Source organism: Trachemys scripta, chromosome 3 (assembly GCF_013100865.1).
Source record: "Trachemys scripta elegans isolate TJP31775 chromosome 3, CAS_Tse_1.0, whole genome shotgun sequence".
In the NCBI taxonomy this organism is placed as follows: domain Eukaryota; kingdom Metazoa; phylum Chordata; order Testudines; family Emydidae; genus Trachemys; species Trachemys scripta.
The window spans coordinates 53,755,924-53,773,714 of NC_048300.1; the positions used below are offsets into that span (position 1 = coordinate 53,755,924).

The 17,791-nt window shown below is 41.4% G+C and overlaps 1 protein-coding gene across 1 annotated transcript in view; it reads left to right on the plus strand.

Annotated features, from left to right (window-relative positions):
* Positions 1 to 17,791, plus strand: part of LOC117874458 (ALK tyrosine kinase receptor-like) — a 129,093-nt gene that overhangs the window by 89,288 nt on the left and 22,014 nt on the right. The window contains exon 4 of the mRNA XM_034764599.1: positions 6,482 to 6,683. Coding sequence (XP_034620490.1) covers positions 6,482 to 6,683 — 202 coding nt within the window. The remainder of the gene's footprint in view (positions 1 to 6,481; positions 6,684 to 17,791) is intronic.

Genomic DNA, 17,791 nt, shown 5'->3' on the forward strand with positions numbered 1-17,791 from the left:
TTGTGGCACCTTAGAGACTAACAAATTTATTTGAGCATAAGCTTTCGTGGGCTACAGCCCACTTCTTCGGATGTAGCCCATGAAAGCTTATGCTCAAATAAATTTGTTAGTCTCTAAGGTGCCACAAGTACTCCTGTTCTTTTTGCGGATACAGACTAACATGGCTGCTACTTTGAAACTTGTTTTCCACTGTAACTTTTTCTGTTTGAGCTGAACTCTTCCATGCTTGGTGTCTGCTTCAGAGAGGTCCCTCAAAGAAGGTATGGATATATTTCCCTTGTTTATGGACACGAGGTCATTCACCAGAGCAACCAGTATGCCTCTACTGTATCCTGGTTTGAAGACTGACTGGGAGGAATCCAGGATACAAGTAACTGAGAGGAAGGATTGATGACTGTTTTTTGTTAGTTTCTCAATTAGCTTGCTTTAAAAAAAGGTTAGAGACTAGGTGGCAGCTGGCAAAGTGTGTAGTAATGGTTACTTTAGTCCACCCACAGTGCCTGTTTTTGCAATGGATGATAATTATCCTCATCCAGGGTGGTGTTGATAATTAGAAGGGATACTAAATGTTCTCTACATTCTTCCAGCAGCCAGAAAGGGTAGGGGTCAGAGTTGCAGAAAGTGGTTCTGCTGTCAATGCTTCCATCTACATGTACACATATTGGACAGAAGATGCCTTTCTAACTTCCAACCCTGCAGACGTCTTCTGTTCATCCTGTGCACATTTGATACAAAAATCACTGAAGGGGAGCTCTGCTATGCCCTTTGGAAAAAGTTACTTTTCCAAGTAAGATTGCACTTTAAATGGGGTGGGATTAATGTCTCTAGCACAAATAAAGTTGTCTGTAACCTCGCTTCATTGATGTAGCCTCTCTGAGTGGCAAAGATGAAGTACAGCAAAATACCCAAAGGTTAGCGTGGGGTGTAGGTACCTGGTTGTACAATGAGCAATACGCCTTCAAAATAATGGACAATTGAGACAGGTTTCAGAATACATTTCAGCTGCGACACAGAAATTGTCTTAGACATTTCACATAATGAGCAAAAAAGGCAAATTCCTGTTTGGAGATCTCAGAGTGAGTCTGCCCTGCTCTCCTGAGCTTGTGCACTCTTCAGACTTCATGGATAAAAATGAATTTAGTGCTCATTATAGATTCCCAGTGCCCAGCCCTAGAGTATTCATTCTCTCTCTCTCTCTCTCTCGCATATTTACAGATTCAACCAAAAAATCTCACGGTGCATGCTTCTCTACCAATGTGCCTCAATCCTATTCTGAAGGGACAGTTTTGAGAAATGAATTCACACTCCTTGCCCAATCACTCACTGGTATCGCTAAAGGAAAAGTGGAATTTCTGTCCAATAGATTAGGTCTGTTCCACCAGTTCAGTTCACACAGGCCATCAAACAGCTGCCAGGTGGTAATGATTTGGTCTGTGTCTTCTAATGCATTCTTATCTGATCGGTGTAAGTCTTTTCATTTGTAAGCTCCTGGGGTTAAGTACTGTGGTTTAGACAACATTTGTGTCCTGTATTGCACCGAACACTCGGACAGTGATGATTCTTAAAAAGTAAATATTACACCTTCAGTCCCAAATAATCCTGGCTGAATTTGAACTAGCGAAGACAACAATATGCCATTACTAATCCCTTGAGCCATCATTCCCTTCTCACAGTATGAATTTTAAAATGCTGGAAACAAACCTCCAACCATTAGGCAGTAATTCTTAGTGCAAGATTTATTCATCTATAGAATGTTGCAATCATTAGGGTGCTCTAAATACACTTTAATGTCAGTTGCAATAATTCTCTTGTGCTTATTCTTAAATATCTTTTTTTTGTGCAAGGTGTGGAGTGACAGACCATTAATACAGACACTGTAAAAGGAAATAACCAACACAGATGGAGAAACCCATTATGGGTTGACTGCAAATATTAGGTGGAGAAACAGTGCAGTTACACTATGGGAAAGTCCTAAATATCGATTTGCTCAGGCTTCTGATTTGTATCTCGGGGGGATGGACATGCTGGGGATAGGAGGAAGTTTAGGAGCTGGCATTACAAATGCCAGACCCCTTTACTCAGCCATGTTTCTTTGTTTTAAATAATGTTGCTAGCATATAATCACTCTAACTCAAAAATTGCACTTTTTCAGTGGTGGGTGTGCGATTGTAGGATATAGTCTGTGAAACACTTTGGAATCTGACTGGATGAAAGGCACAATTACGTTATAAGGTATTGTAGTGAAAGTGTGTGAGAGAGAGATGTCTACTACTGCCCTCTGCTGGATAGAATTAGAATGGCTCAACCAAGTGTCATAACCCTTAAGTTGCAACAGCTAGAGGAGATTTTCTGTTAGTTCGAGTGGTAGTGGCTTATTCTCTTGGTGCAGGAGACTTTCTGTTGAACTGCCCCCATGTAGTTGTGAGTGATCCTAGTGACTGAGCAGCACAGTGAGAGTCATGCAGAGCTAAGTGGCTCTGGATTTGAGACACAGTATTGGTTATATTTATTTAGGGGATTACATCTATTCAATCCCAGCACTCAGTTGACATAACTAGTGTCCACTCTAGTTTAAGAGGTGACAGCAGGCTTCTTCAATGTCTCACTAGTGAGTATACCGTATCCTAAGATGAAGCATTAGTGTTTTAATCAGCTTCCCCAGTTGCAAACTCTTCACCTCACCCCTGAGTAGTAAATATGGGTTACTGCAACATACCAGTGCTTTATTAATTTTTAAAAATCTTACAAGTGGTAGAACATGATACTGACAACTTGTTCTATGAAGGGCTCTTTCATCTCAGTTTATATTCCCTAGGTACCCAACTATCAGTAGAAGTTTGTTTGAAGCTGCAGTGCTCTTTCTTAGTTATTCACCCTGCAAGATCCCCGAGAGCCTCATTAGAGCTGTAAGCTACTAAAGGAAAATAGCAGTCCAAGAAAATTACTGATGAAACCTTACAACCCTACAGACCTACACGATCTGAGATGCAGCTTGCCACATGGACTTCCTCTTGCTGGAGGAATACTGAAAACTGATAAACAGATTAGGACCCAGTTTTGCCTGGGAACCCACCAGGTGGAAAACAGTATATTTCCCTCTCATTCCCAATGAATAGGCAAACATCACTGCTATATAATGGCTCCTTAGAAAAGTTACAATCCATAACCTAATAAGGATTTTAGACACATTCCTACTGATCTACTGAATTTACCTGGAATCGTACAGGTCTGAAGTTTTGGACCCATCCTTAATGTGTATTAATGTGGCTTTGAAAAGGATCTGCATAATGTTAATAAAACTGTGCAGTCTACGGGCTGGTATACACTACAGAGTTAGGTTGACTTGACTGCATTGCTTAGGGCTGTGAAATTTCACTCCCTGCATGATGTAATTAAGTCGACCTAAGCCCCAGTGTAGACTTTGCTAGGTCTATGGAAAAATTCTTCAGTTGATCTAGCTAGTGCCTCTCAGAGAACTGGATTTACTAAAGTGATGGAAGAACCTTTTTCATAGTAGTAAGTGTCTATGCTACTGTTGTGTTTCTGGTGTAGACATACCCGTAGTAAGGGGTAGACTTAAATGCCTAGATGTATTATGGAAAGATGGGGTCTTCCTCTGAGACATCGGGTATTAGTCTCCGCAGGAAGTAGGAGCTGATGGACCAATGTTTTGTTCTGAAATGGAGAAATTTTATGTACAGTCTGTTATCAGGGATCTTTGAGATACACGTTTTGCTTCCAGAATCTGCTGTGTGTGTTCACAGCAAATCCATCACTTCTCACCTTCTGGAAATTCTGAAAGCACCACAGCCATACAGAATTCTGAGAGTGCTTCCCTGAGTGTTTATGGAGTAGAATAGCAGTAAGTGCAGCACTAAGGTAAGTGCAGTAGACAGTGCTGTTTCCCTTGAGGGAGTTGTGCTTTCAGAAACCAAGGTATGTTTACATCCTCTAAAAATGGTACATTACAGCTCCTGTGCTCTGTTTGTTGGGTAGCCTCCACAAAAGTACATTAAGAGGCTTTCCCTAGTGTGTTTATGTACTGGTCACAAGAGCACGGCTTTGGGGAGGATGGGGAGTTCCTCCAGCATGACGCTCTACCCCTCACTTTGGAACAGTGCAGCATGGGATCATTCAATGCAGCTGCCACATAGCACCGTCTGGACTGCTCCATCGCTACGGCTCTGTAACCTTCATGTGGACAGACCTGCACACTTCAGTTCATAGGTAGAATTGAGCATGGGTGAAACAATGAGCAAGTGCTTTGGGGGAGAAAACCCTGTTGTTAATAGCCCAAACGAAGAAGAGTAGTGACTGTCTAACACTTACTGGTTGCTCTGAGGTAGATATCTTTTCCTATTTGAGATCTCATTGTCTTTCTAAGTCTAGCCTTGAACCTGGGCACAAAAGTGGAAGCACTTTTGCTTGGAAGCACTTTTCCTATACCTACTGCAAGTAAGCCGTGAAGGAACCAAAACTGCCTTCTAATTTATGATAGCTTTAAAATCCTACTCCCCATCACAAGGCAATAAGATGAGCCAGTGGCCCCCTGAATCTGGCAAGTTATCAGCAATTATTGCAGGGTTTAGTGTCTTTCTGCCATGAGTAGACATCTCTGCTCTCTTTCATGTCACTGTGATCTCAGTGTTCTTGTGGGGGTGGAAAAATAAAGCTATGAGATTTAATGCTGTAATTCTTGTTGTTCTCAACCACAGAGAGAGATGGGAAAGCACAAGGGTGATGTATACAGTTATCATCTCTTTACTGGTCAGCCAAATAAATAAACTCCCTTAAACTTTAGGAAATGTATTTGGTCCAGGTAGTGAGGAGACTTGCACCTCCTTATCTGACACTAAAGGAACTAATAGTAATTCATGGATTCACTCTTTCTCTCTACTTGCCGCCCATGGAATCTTCTGTCATGAGGGGACTATTTCTGACATTTTACTGCCCAATGCTGCTTTCAGGACAAATATTTGCTAGCTAAAATTGATGTCAAGTATATGCTTGCTAACATGCCTCTGGAGACAGTGTTGTCTAGTTGTCAGAGCAATGAACTGGGAGTCAGGACACCTGGGTTCTATTCCCAACTCTTCCATTGATGTACTGTGTCCCCTTAGGCAAGTTGTTCAGTTGAAAATTTTCAGAAGTGCCCACTGATATTAGGTGTCTAACTTGAGATATTTAGGATCTGATTTTCAGATGTACTTCCCTTTATTATGGGTGGTTAGCATTTGGAAAATCATGCCCTTGTCTTACACTGGGCATCTGAGAAAGCAAAGCACTTAACATTAGTGAGCACTTTTGAAAGGACTTCAGCCTCTTTGTGCCTCAGTTCTTCCATCTGTTAAATGAGAATACAGAACTTGAAGACTTATTGTGAACATTAATGCCTACTTTAGAAAGCTTTTTGATGTCTGTGATGTAAAGCCTTATGGGAATGCAAAGCAGAGGTAATGCAGGGGGCGGCGGGAGACGTGAGGTCACGTGCCCCCTCTCCCCCATATTTGCTGCTTGGCTTGTACTGAGTATGCTCACATGGACTGAGCATGCTCAGTTACATCTGCTGAAGCCACTGCTCTTACTCTGCCACACCACTATCAGGAGGTAAGGGTCGTCTCTAGTGCAAAGTAGTATTGCCATGTTCTCTCACAGGGGCAATGAGTGCATATGGTAAAACAGAAAATATTCTGTATCAAAAACTGGCTCCCTTTTCTATTTGACTAGTGCTTGTTCTATGGAATATTTGGTAAATTGGTATCTGCCAAAAGAGGGTAATTTTTGCTTACTCAAGGTGAGCTTTAATCTGCGGAGAGTTCATTAGCTCTGAACCCCTGCATAAGTCTGAGGTGTTATTGAAATAGGATTAAATGAAGGTAGTCGATGTACCAGATAATAATCAAACCTTTCATGTGGATTAAGTGCATATAAAATTAATATGTCAGAATAAATGGCTGAAGCAATAAAAATATCAAGCATTTATCCTGACACAAATAGCTTTGAATATACGGTATGGTTTATAAGAGCACAGCTGATGAATTTGTGCTTTCTATTTATACAGGCAACATAATCACTGTAAGCTTTGTTTAGGATGAGAATACAAATGGGGCCACTGAGAGAGCTCTAATATAACCCAACCTGACAAGCTGGGACCCTATTCCAGAGAGATCAGAGCCATGAACTTTGGATCTAAATCACACATGAGACGTTTGAAGGGGTGAAGTCCCCAAGCGAATCTCTCTATTAGGAAAACTCTCAAATGTTTGATAAATCCTAATCTACTTCAGTCACCTGTAGATGTAGTGTTTTCCCTGCAAAATTTTCTATGGCCTTGTCCACTCTGCATACATTTTTAAATGTCAAATCATTGCTTCAATTCAGTACAGATTCTCAGTCCACGGCATTTTACAAACTGCTTCCTCTATCTGGGGGTCTGAAAAGCACTGTTTTTTAAAAACTCTTGTTCCCTTTTTCTTCCTAGGTTCATTCCTGTTCCTCAATACATCAGAAAGCATGAGCCCCATCATCTTGAGCCCCTGGCTGAGGAGCAGTAGTGAGCAATGCACTATGCAGGTGTCTGTGTACAGGCATCTCCAACAAAGCGGGGACTATATTGCTCGGCTTCTCCCTGCTGACGAAAGTAGCAGTGAAATCCTGTTGGCCCCAAGTCAAGAGAAACATGGGTAAGTCCCCTTTCCAAACCAGAATATTGCTTTTGCTGGTTTTGATACTACATTATCAAAAGAACATTGTATTGTGGTACAAGGCCTCTGCACTTAAGTGGTACATATGTCACACCATGCTCCAAGGTGCATTTAAAAACTGTTAATGCACTTGGATCTACTCCCGTTTCAAAGAGGATTAAATCGCCTTCAGCATGATGCACAGGAACAGTTGGTCCACGGCAGGCTACTGCAGGGTAGATTCACGCCCCAGCTTGTGACATACTAAATGTTCCTGCAGACAAGCCCTATATTTTGTTTAGTAGAATCATTACACTGTTTGCGTCAATAAATGCATATTTATGGTAACATTCAGTTGTTACACAATTTTTTGTTGTCATGACCACAGCCTGAAATGTATCTATTTGTTGTCATGAATTATGCATAATTTTACCATGGCACAATTGTATCTAAGCTGATTAGCCTCTGTAGATGGCTCAGCCACCACTAGAGCAGGACAGACCACCACGCTCAGTGGTTGTGGGTCACACAAAGGCCTAGTGCGGGCTCCCTGTATGGGGTGAATTTTACCCATTGTACCCTAGTTCCAGATAATAGTATGCCTATGCAGAGCCACAAGGAGCTCGCTCACTCCAAGGCTCAAAACCATCTGCACAATCTTTCTCGCATACCTATTCCCTTCTTTTCCCCGTTCCCTCCATTACTGCGCTTAGACTGTGCAGAGAGCCTTCCGTAGATTTTCACTTTTGGTCCTGTGTGTGTGTGTGTGTGTGCGCGCGCGCGCAGGGCCGGCTCTAGGTTTTTTGCTGCCCCAAGCAAAAAAAATTTTTGGCTCCCCCCTTCTCTCCCCCATAACTGCACCCTCCTGCCACCCCAGCCCTGGGTCACTGGTAACTCGCTCCCAGGGCGGGTCATTCAGCAGGAATTTTGGATGTGCACAGAACACAGACAGGATTGGTTCCCATATGGTTACTGAACTGCAGTAAAGTGGAACAATTTTCAGCTTGTGTGATTGAAGGATATCTGGATGCATATTATAAGACTGTCCTACATAAATGAGGAAAAGTTGAGGTGCCTTTATTATTCTTTTGTTCCACTCTTTGTTTCTATGGGGAACTTGCCAATGCAATATTACTGTCTTCCTTTTAAACAAATAAAACTAAAACTAAAAAAAAAAAAAGGCAATGACTGTTGAAAATAGCAATTCCAGTCGTAATAACCACTGGGAAGCATTTCTTGCTCAATTTATTCTACTTTTTCTACAGCACGTTACAGTGGATCAGTATATTTGATTTGGGAGAAATGAAGTAACAGCTGCCCAAATTGAGCTTGAGCACTCCTGAATTTTGAGGGTGTTCAAATCTGGAAGGCAGGTGCTAGATTCCCTTTCTGAATATTAGCTAAACCTGGAAAAGAAAAGTCAGTTTCTGCTTCCATAGCTCAGAAGTGTAAATTCTCCTACGTGCCTGGTACTGTATCTAAAGCTGCCCAGGTCCTAGTAGAGCCTCCCCTCCCTTACGTTTCATTTTAAATTCTAGTGGGATCTCCCTTGCTAGGTTTCAGATAGAGAGGTGCACTGTCCATTTAGTCCACCCAATTCTTTCTTTGGGGGAGAGCCCAGGGCTGGGGAGGCAGGAGGTGCATGTGGGGGTGGGGGGTGAGGAAGAAAAGCCCAGGGCTGGGGTGGCAGGAGATGCGGGTCGGGGGAGAGTCCAGGGCTGGGGCGGCAGTGGGGGTGCAGGTGGGGGCCAGAGCTGGGGCAGCAGGGGGTGTGGGCAGGGGAGAGTCCAGGACTGGGGCAACAGGGAGGGTGCGGGGGGAGCCCAGGGCTGGGGTGGGGGGTGGCAAAAAACCTAGAGCTGGCTCTGTCCCTACCATTCACAGCAAGCTGCAGCATGAGGTTTCAGTTCCACACACCTTCCCCCTCACTTTCCTGTTAATTGCAGCCAAGGGAATGCTGGGAAATGTAGTTCTTTCCCTGCTCCAGGGTTGCCTCTATAGGCAGGGAGCTAACCAACGAACTACAGCTCCCAGGCCCCCCTGTTGGTTCTCAGCTCCCATGCTGGATTCTTGTGCCCCTGCAAATTTGCCGCCCCAAGCAACTGCTTGCTTTGCTGGTGCCTAGAGCTGGCCCTGTGCATGTGCATATTAGTTATACAGAAGCTCCCCGGATTACACAAGACCCGACTTATGGGTGTGTTTTGTGGTGTGGGGTGTGTGGGTTTTTTTTTTTTTTTTTTTGGCATAATGGTCAGAGATACATTTCCGACTTATGCAAAATTTGAGTTACGCAAGGCATTCCGGAAAGGAACGCTTGCATAAATCGGGAAGCGTCTGTACACATGTTAATTATCTCTTTAATAATAATAAAAAAAAAAAAAAGTGGTCTCTTGCCTCACCAGGGATTTCAGTGCCATTGGTCAGGGAGAGCGTTAGATCTTTCTGGGCTACAATTGGCTGAAATATTTCCTCCTGGTGTAATTAAGATTGATTGTCAGTGACATCTCAATTTGTCAGACTTCTTATACATTTTCTTAAGTTGTGGTTAGATGCAAAACAGCAGGCCCATAGCTGAACAAGTGTATTCTGAATAGTTAAATGCGCTGGTGATTGTTTAATTTAGAATTTAATCGGAATATACGTGAAGCTAACATTCCCTCTGTTCTACTTATTGATTTTTTTTACCTCCGTGCCCCAGAATGTGCATTAAGAAGCATAATTTGTACCAAGCATCTTAAACTATCTTTGTTTAATGTAATAGATTAGAGAGAGTGATTATTATTATATCAAGTCCTGCTGGCTTATGCCAGTAACAAGACATGGTGATTGCCTGATTACTCGGTAAAACAAACTCAATGTTTTCCAGTAACAAAAGGAGAATGTGCAATAAAAAATCTGCCAGGAGACAACCTGACTCACAGGAGTGGGCTGAATGGTTGTATTTCTACTATTATACATGGTCTTTAAAACTGAATAGGAGAGCTAGTGTGCAGCTCTAGATCGTGCTTAGTTCCAGCAATATTATCCAACTTGTAAATTACTCTTGATGTCTGGGGAAAGGTAATTAGGGGAGCTGCAGCAGCTGTCTTCTTCGCTGGCTCTTTGAAAATGCTTTTATTCTGTGTCATGGCTAATAAACATGCTTTGTGCAGAAGTACAGCTTGTGTTGGCAATGCCACTACTGCTTCACATTTGTATGGTATACTGTTGTGTTAAGGTGCTTTGCTGTACTGCACATAGGTTCTTTAACTTTCAATTTTCACCATTAAATTAAGAAAATGTTGAGAATAATTAAATCTGAGGGTGGGAGGAAAAGCATGTCTAAACTATTGAAACAAACTGTGTGTGTGTGTGTATCACTGGCATCTACTGGAGACTATCAGAACTGCTCAACTAGATGCCCTAGGCCCTATACTGCTAACAGCTAATGGAGCATCATCTTGCTGAAGTGGTGGGGACTTGTTCTTTTAGAGCAGGAGGATCTGAGTAGTATCTTGGCTGTTGCTGCCAAGTTCCAAATTGCCAAGTTATGCATCCTAGATGACTACCAATTTGATAAACTATATTAGCATATTATACCTGTCTTTGAAGCAACAGTGCTGGCACTACAGCAATTCTTCACTCAAACCTCTGTTTATGAACTGAAGGCAGCCCAGTGTGGCCCTACAGATGGCTTTCCCAAGGTGCGTATATCTGATTCTGTCCACTCACTTTTCCCGAGTCTCAGGCAGAGCGAATTCTCGCTCTTCCTAATACAGCTATCAAATCTACCTTTCATGTTTGTAAAGTACCTATCACCTTGGTATCAAATGGAGCAAGGAGCACTGAGTAATTAGGACAGGCTTTATTAAGATTTTCTGTTCTGTGTAGGGTTCTTATACCATGCTAATCACTAAGGTTAAGATTTTGGCACAGGGATTTTTATTAAAATTCACCGGCAGGACACAGACAATAAACCATAAGTCATGGAAGCCAGAGCCCTGCAGTGCAAGGCTGAAACCAAAGCCCATAGGGGTGGGGGTTGGGGGAAGGGAAGAGAAGCTGGCTGCCTGAGCTCTGCTGGCCCCTGGGGGGGCCTGAAGCGGAAGTCATAGAGATCTGTTAAAGTCATGGAATCCGTGACCAGATCGTATCCTTACTCCTCACCATTGTATGTGAGCATCTCATTTCCCCTCTGCTTTCCTGAAGATGATGAACTGCCAGGATCTCAGCTCTGTAAGTGACAGCGGATCCTCCCAGCACCAGTGGGGAAAAGCTCACTTACTTCCAGTAGTCAGCCTCCAGTTTTTTTTTCCACCCACAGATAACAGTACACCCAAATGCTGGTAATTAGGTGTCTAGCTACCTGACTGCACCCCCAGATTACCTGAAAATCAGGCCCCATAATAGGTAGAGAATACATGTTTTAATGCACTTGAAGGGTAGCCTGATGATAGATTAATTTCAGGTCAGATTTTCTCATCTCTCAAGCAGCTCATAGTGTCAGCTAGTATCTCTCTTCTCCCCTCTCCCCCCCCCCCCCCATAGCCTGAATTACACACATTAATATCTGATAAGGTCTTCACAGCTCATGTACATTTACAGGAGGGAGAAGAAAGTACTGTCAGATACTACTTTTTGATTAGGGGTTGAGCCAACCAACCTGGGTGACCAGACAGCAAGTGTGGAAAAATTGGGACAGGGGGTGGGGGATAATAGGAGCCTATATAAGAAAAAGACCCAAAAAATCAGGACTGTCTCTATAAAATCGGGACATCTGGTCACCCTACAACCAACCGAAACTGCTTGTTGGCAGCTTGTGGAGTAGGCATTAAACAGTAGCAGTAGAAGTGTTAAACCATGACACTTTTTTTTTTTTTTAACACTATGTGGGAGGAACTGCCCTCCTCACTACATCCAATATGCGGTTTGCAAGCAAGATCCCAGCCTTGCAGTCCTTATGCACAATGCTCCCATTGAATTTGATGTATATTCTGTGTGCATAAAAACTGTTGGACAGGGTAAATGATGCTCTTCTCACCTGCTTTCACTGCCTTTAGAGTGGATTGTGTACTTCCATGGACTGTGGAGTCATACAAACTGCTGGATCACAGAATAAGAGTCACTACATTACACTGATTATCACATGTGTTGCCTGTTGTATTTCTTGCTTATTTATTTTATTTGGCTAAAGTTGTCATCCTTTTCATAGGAAGAAAACTAGGTCAATTAAGCAGATTTGTATAGCAATGCATTTTGATGGGATGGGGAGGATGGAAGAGCCCCTGTGTGAAGAATGGGTCAAGAATGATGAACACTTTGAACAGTGCATGGATAATGGAGCTTGGCTTCTGAGGCTGGGAATAGGCTGAGCATAAGGAACCTCTTCACCTTTTATGCAAAAGCCCCAAGCAATCTAATAGAAAATAACTTCATTATAGAATGTTTGTAACATCCTTTATAAATTAATGGAGATTACATCCCTGTTCAATAACTCTAGGATGTGTGTTTTTTAAGTCATATAGTGAAAGGCTCTCATTCTCCACTAAATTCTGCAGGTTTTTGAAGTAACTTTAGTAGAACAGTATTGGTTGAATTGCATTTGAATTCTATAGGAAGTTTCTATGGGAGTGATACATTACTGTACACTGGTGGAATTGGATTAGTTGTGCAGTAAGAGCTAGTTGATTTGACTTTGTGGATTCATTTTTTGATGCCAGTCTATTCTGTCTTCTGTTGTACTGCTCTGTGGTCTCTCAGCTGGCAAAGAATCAACTACAAAAGGTAAGGGAAGGAGAATCTGTGCAGTACTTATTGATCCTTTGTAATAAAGAAATCCATTATTCCATCTTGTTGATGCAATTCCTTCCAAGGGTACCTAGCAGCTTCTGATTGTACCAAATGCCACTAGCCGTAGGTACTGTATTGTTCTTTTTCTGCTTGCATAATGCTATAGGCAATCCTTTCTCATCATTAACTTTTTTAAAGAGGGATTTCTTCTCTTAAATATTGCAGGTGAGGCGATGGCATTTATGTTTTCCAAGCATATTTAGCGAAGCAGTATATTCTAGCAATCTGAGAATCTACTAAGTGAGGAACTTCTGGGTTCTAAATCTGGCTTTGTCTGCTGACTCTTTGTGGATTTAGACAAGTCGTTTCACCTCTCTATCTGTGTACCCATGACAAAAAACACAGAATTTAATAAAATACATTAAACAGACTTGCACAAACACGCAGAAAACTGCCGCATAATCTCCCCCCACAGCCACTCCCATCTCTTACTTAACTTCATTTAACCATTTCTCCCCCCCCTTCTCTTCCTGCCTGAAAAAGCCTAGGACAAGGGTGTGTCTTGATTTTTACAGATAATTTAAATTTGAGCTGTGGTGACACTGGGCAAGAAGTGAACTCCACAGACCATGGATGACTCCTCACCCAGAGCACCCTGCTGCCATCCCAGTTTAGATGTAACAAAACAAAACAAAAATGGTCTTGTGGTAAAATTACTGGATTGGAGTCAGGGTTTCAGTTCTCAGCTCTTCGCCAACATCATATGTAACCTTGGGCAAATCACCTACCCTCCACGAGCCATAGTTTTCCATCTGTAAAATGGGAGCTAATGATGTTTCCATTCATTCATCCCGTATCTGTTTTGATTGTAAGCTCTTCAGGGCGTGGGGATTGCCTTTTACTAGGCATATGTACAACATCTAGTTTAATGATCATGCTATGCATATGCACCACAATGTCTAGAGCCTCAGCCAATCTTGGGAGTCATCTACGATTTTCATGTAAAACAATGAAGAGAGGCTTCTCTTAAATAAACAATTTGAAGTATGAGCATAAATATCTGAACCGAGAGGCTGCAGAATGCACTATTAGTTACATATGTAACTTTACACAGGGCACGCTTAAAAAATGCAAGAGAACACCTACATTTTTAAGGTTCCGACAAAATATGATAGACTGTTCCTTTTCTGATGTGTATAACTTCACTTGAGATGGATTTCACTGATAGATGTCTGAGCAATAAGTGAAGGAACCACCAGCATCTGCCAGATTTGACCTTAGAGACTTGAAGTCTGACGGTTATTTCTTGTAGTAGTTTCTTTTGCTTTTTATATAAAATATATATATATATATAAAAGCAAAGCTGTACTCGTCTCTTTAATAGCTCCACAAGCTGAGAAGAAAAAAATTTGCATTCTTGACGCCCTTCAGCTTAAAAGAAATGTCCCCTTGCTAGCTCCTTTTGTTATTGGTGGTAATCTGAACCTATTTGATGTCTCACCCTCTCTCCTCCCACAAATATCTCCAACCACTTTACAGCCACATACTAAGGGCTCTTCTACACTAATGTGTTGTGCATTTATTGGCTGATGGAGACTGTGCTTTAGAACATTAGTGTGCTTTAAAAATCATACCCCTGTAGTGCACATTGCTGCACCTTGTAGACAAGCACTGAGCCTCACAGCAGCCTGTTAAGAAGGAAGGTAGCATTTTCTCTTTTGCAGATGATTAAGCTGAGCCACAGAGAGGTTAAGATCAATTTTTTTTCACACTTAGGTTCCCATTTTAGCACCCAAATCTGTATTGTGACCCCAAAATAAGTGACCTGATTTTTCAGAGCCACCAATCGAATCTGTTTTAAAGTCTGGGTTTTTTAAAGTTCAGCTCAATTTTGCCAAACCAAGAGATTCAGATAGTTCAGATAAGAAACCAGATATTTGGGTGTTTGTTGAATTTAACCTGTTCAGCCTTTGAAGATCACCTACCACTAATTTGTGATTTCAAAGGGGATGGGTGAAATTCCAATCAATTGCAGACAGAAAACTGGATGTCCTGTAACTTTTCCAATTCTGGTCTCCTCCAACCAGCTATGCAGAGACTCAGCCAATCTCTCAGAAATGAAATGCAATTGAAAATCATGAGCAAATCCTTGGCATTGTTGGGGAATCCACCCTCTTTATAACATATTTTTAGATTTGGAAACTCTGTTCATTTCCATCTAACACATTTTTTCATCAAAATCCCTGCCATAGTAAAGGAAAAGACATGTCTGTATGTCTAATGAGGCACCAGGAAGTGTTACATGCTTGCTTATTTTCAGTGGCTAAAATGATTGAATTCATAGTCCTTCAAGGGCTGCTAGGTTGAAATACAGTCCTTCAAAGCCTTGTGTGAAAGCATAAACCTCATGTACAAATGCCTCAAGCCATGAAAGAATTAAATTCCAATGAGACTCAAGTACTAGATTATGTAGATTAAGTTGTCACTTCAGTATTGGAACTATGTCTTTAAATATGTTTGATATATTTCTTTTTAAACTTTTTAGTGAATTTACTGCTGGTGAAGTAAAGTGCTGGATTGCCATTCCTGCAGGCAGAATCCCAGTTTATTCCCAAAACTGGTACAGCATGGGACTGCTCAGGTTCCCACCTCCTACCCGGTCAGTTAACCTTAACTAGAGCTAGGCATATACCTCAGTGTTCCATGATGATTCGCTTGCATAAAAAAAAAAAAATGCACTGGTTGTGTTTGCACCCTGTTTGTATTAGTTTTCTGTGGATTTTTTAGCTAATGAGTCTGCTGGCAGGAATGCTTGTGGAAACAGCACATTTTAAATGAATAATATTAGTGGAAAATAAGTTTTTGAACTCATTACTTTGAGTATTTGCGCTGGAAACATGATTCTGAGAGTCTGTTTGCATAGGTATGGCATGCATCATTATGGTATCCTGTCCAATGAGGCAACAGAAACTATATCATGTGGTCTAGTTGTCCAGTCAAAACCAAACCTGTTTGATCTATTTGTCCAGCCTGGGAAGGTTGAGAGCCACTGTGCTATAGAAAGCAACAGAGGGTCCTGTGGCACCTTTGAGACTAACAGAAGTATTGGGAGCATAAGCTTTCGTGGGTAAGAACCTCTCTTCTTCAGATGCAACTTGCACGGCTACCCCTCTGATACTGTGCTATGGCATACTCTAGTGGATCTGACCACTAGGAAATTGTCCTTTCTGTTCAGTCTAAAAATTTCTTTGCTTAATTTTATCCTGTTACTCCTAATGATACCTCCTTAGATCACTCTAAACGATTTCTTCCCACTTTCAAGTACTGTGCATGAAAATGTTCCTCTCATTAACATTTTTAAAATGTTTGTGTCCATCAAAATTATTTGCAGAGTTCGGTTTGGCTGAAATATTTCTGACTTTCCAATGTCTTGTTTTCTTTTATGATTTATTTTTTAAACTCAATTCTTCCTGTTTTATAGATCTCCTGTTCTGCCTTTCTAGCTGAGGGTTATATTTTGGTTTAAAAAAAAAAAAACACAAAAACCCCCTCCTCCATTCATCCTGTACTAATCTTCACATCCCCGCACTGGCCCCTTTTGTGTTTTATATCTGTTTAGACAAGCCAGGATTATTTTCAGTTGCGTTTTCTTTAATGGTTCCTGCATTAAATGTTCCTTTGCCATATAAAATTCCAATCAGGAACTCTAGGACACTCAGTCTGGTTTCCTACAGCCAAAATACTTCCAGCATTTCATTCTGAAGATTAGGCAATATTCCTCATTAATACTGCCAATCTTTTCCCACATTATTTTTCCTGTCCTTTTAAGTAAGCTCTTTCTCATTCCACCATTAGCAAAGTTTTATAACCAGCTGTAGTACAATTGCTCTATATCTCCTAGCTAAGCTCTTCTTTAAGAATATGCTCCTGGGTTCTCTGGAATCAGCTCTGCAGCTGTGCAACCCTGGGTTCTGGTTTTGACAGCTCTCTGTCTTAGCAGGGCCAATGCTGCTGAATGCTTAGAAATCTCCTACCTATCCTAGGTAAACCAATAATGCTGCAAGGAGTACAGTAGATGATTTACCAAGTACCACTCTTCCCTGTGAGTCAGTCAAGAAACTATAATCCAGTTAATGCTGCCTACTGGACAATAGACAAACATAAAGTCCTGCACCCCTTGCAGTGGCTCTGAAAGAATTAGTGTGTTAATTTGGTGGTTTTGTTTTATACTTTGTAAGGGGCTTTGAGATCTTTTGGGGTGAAAGCACTTAAATATACTTTAGAGGTCAGAATTCACTAATTTCCAGCCTTAAAAGAATAAAAAATGAAGCAAGGAGTTTGCGACAGAGTCTTGCAAAAGTTACAAAGTTCTGACCTGGAAGTGGAACAACCCAAAGTTCAGGAATGTTTGGATCCAGGGATTTGATTCAGTTTATTATGGAAGAGACCTGGGGCTCCATTCCAGACTCTGCTACTGATTTATTTTATGATGTTGGGCAAGTTCTTAACCTCTGACTTTGTTTCGACATCTATGAATGCAGACAATGATAATTACCACCTTTTTATAATGTGTTTTCAGAGCTAAGCATGAAAAACTATGTGTACAGTGCTTGCAAACCAATATTGTATTTAACACATTTTCTAACATTTTGTCAAATGGCTGTTTTGTTTTTGTTTGCCATGAAGAATCATAAAACTGGATAGGGCTACTGCAGTAGGAATAAAATCCCAGTAACCTCTGACTCTATACACTAGCTTTTTCCCCCATGAGTTTTTTCTGAGCCCTGCATCATTTAGAGAAGCTTTTCTGCTCACTAAATTGCATTATGCTTATTCAAAGAATGGATCGGTATGGCAAAAGTGCAGTAGCCTTTGATACATTATCTAAACAGGAACAGCGTAAGAGATTGTGAAGTCCATCCTCTTAGCATTCAGAAGTATATGCCTCCGTACTAGCGGTTTGCAAGGATCACATAGGATCTCTAAGGTCCATTTTTCTTTGGGTATCTAATTCTCTGAATCCTAACTATAGTTGTCATTATGTACAAGAAGCAGTTCATGTTTGTGACTTTTCTCAGCAGAGAGCACTTGTAGCTGTTTTTTGTCCCCCACAGTAATAGGTTGACTAAACCTAATTTTCCATCTGAAATAGAAGCAACAAATGTTTAGCTGATTGAGAATGATTGGAGCTCTTTCTGATCATCCTTGAATTTATCATGTGTTGTTTATGCTAGTGGATTGAGACCACAAAGAGACTAAACTAGACTTTTTTGGACTACAAAAAACAATTCTTATCCAGCATTTGAACCAGTTGCATACCATCATGCTGTCCTTGCTGA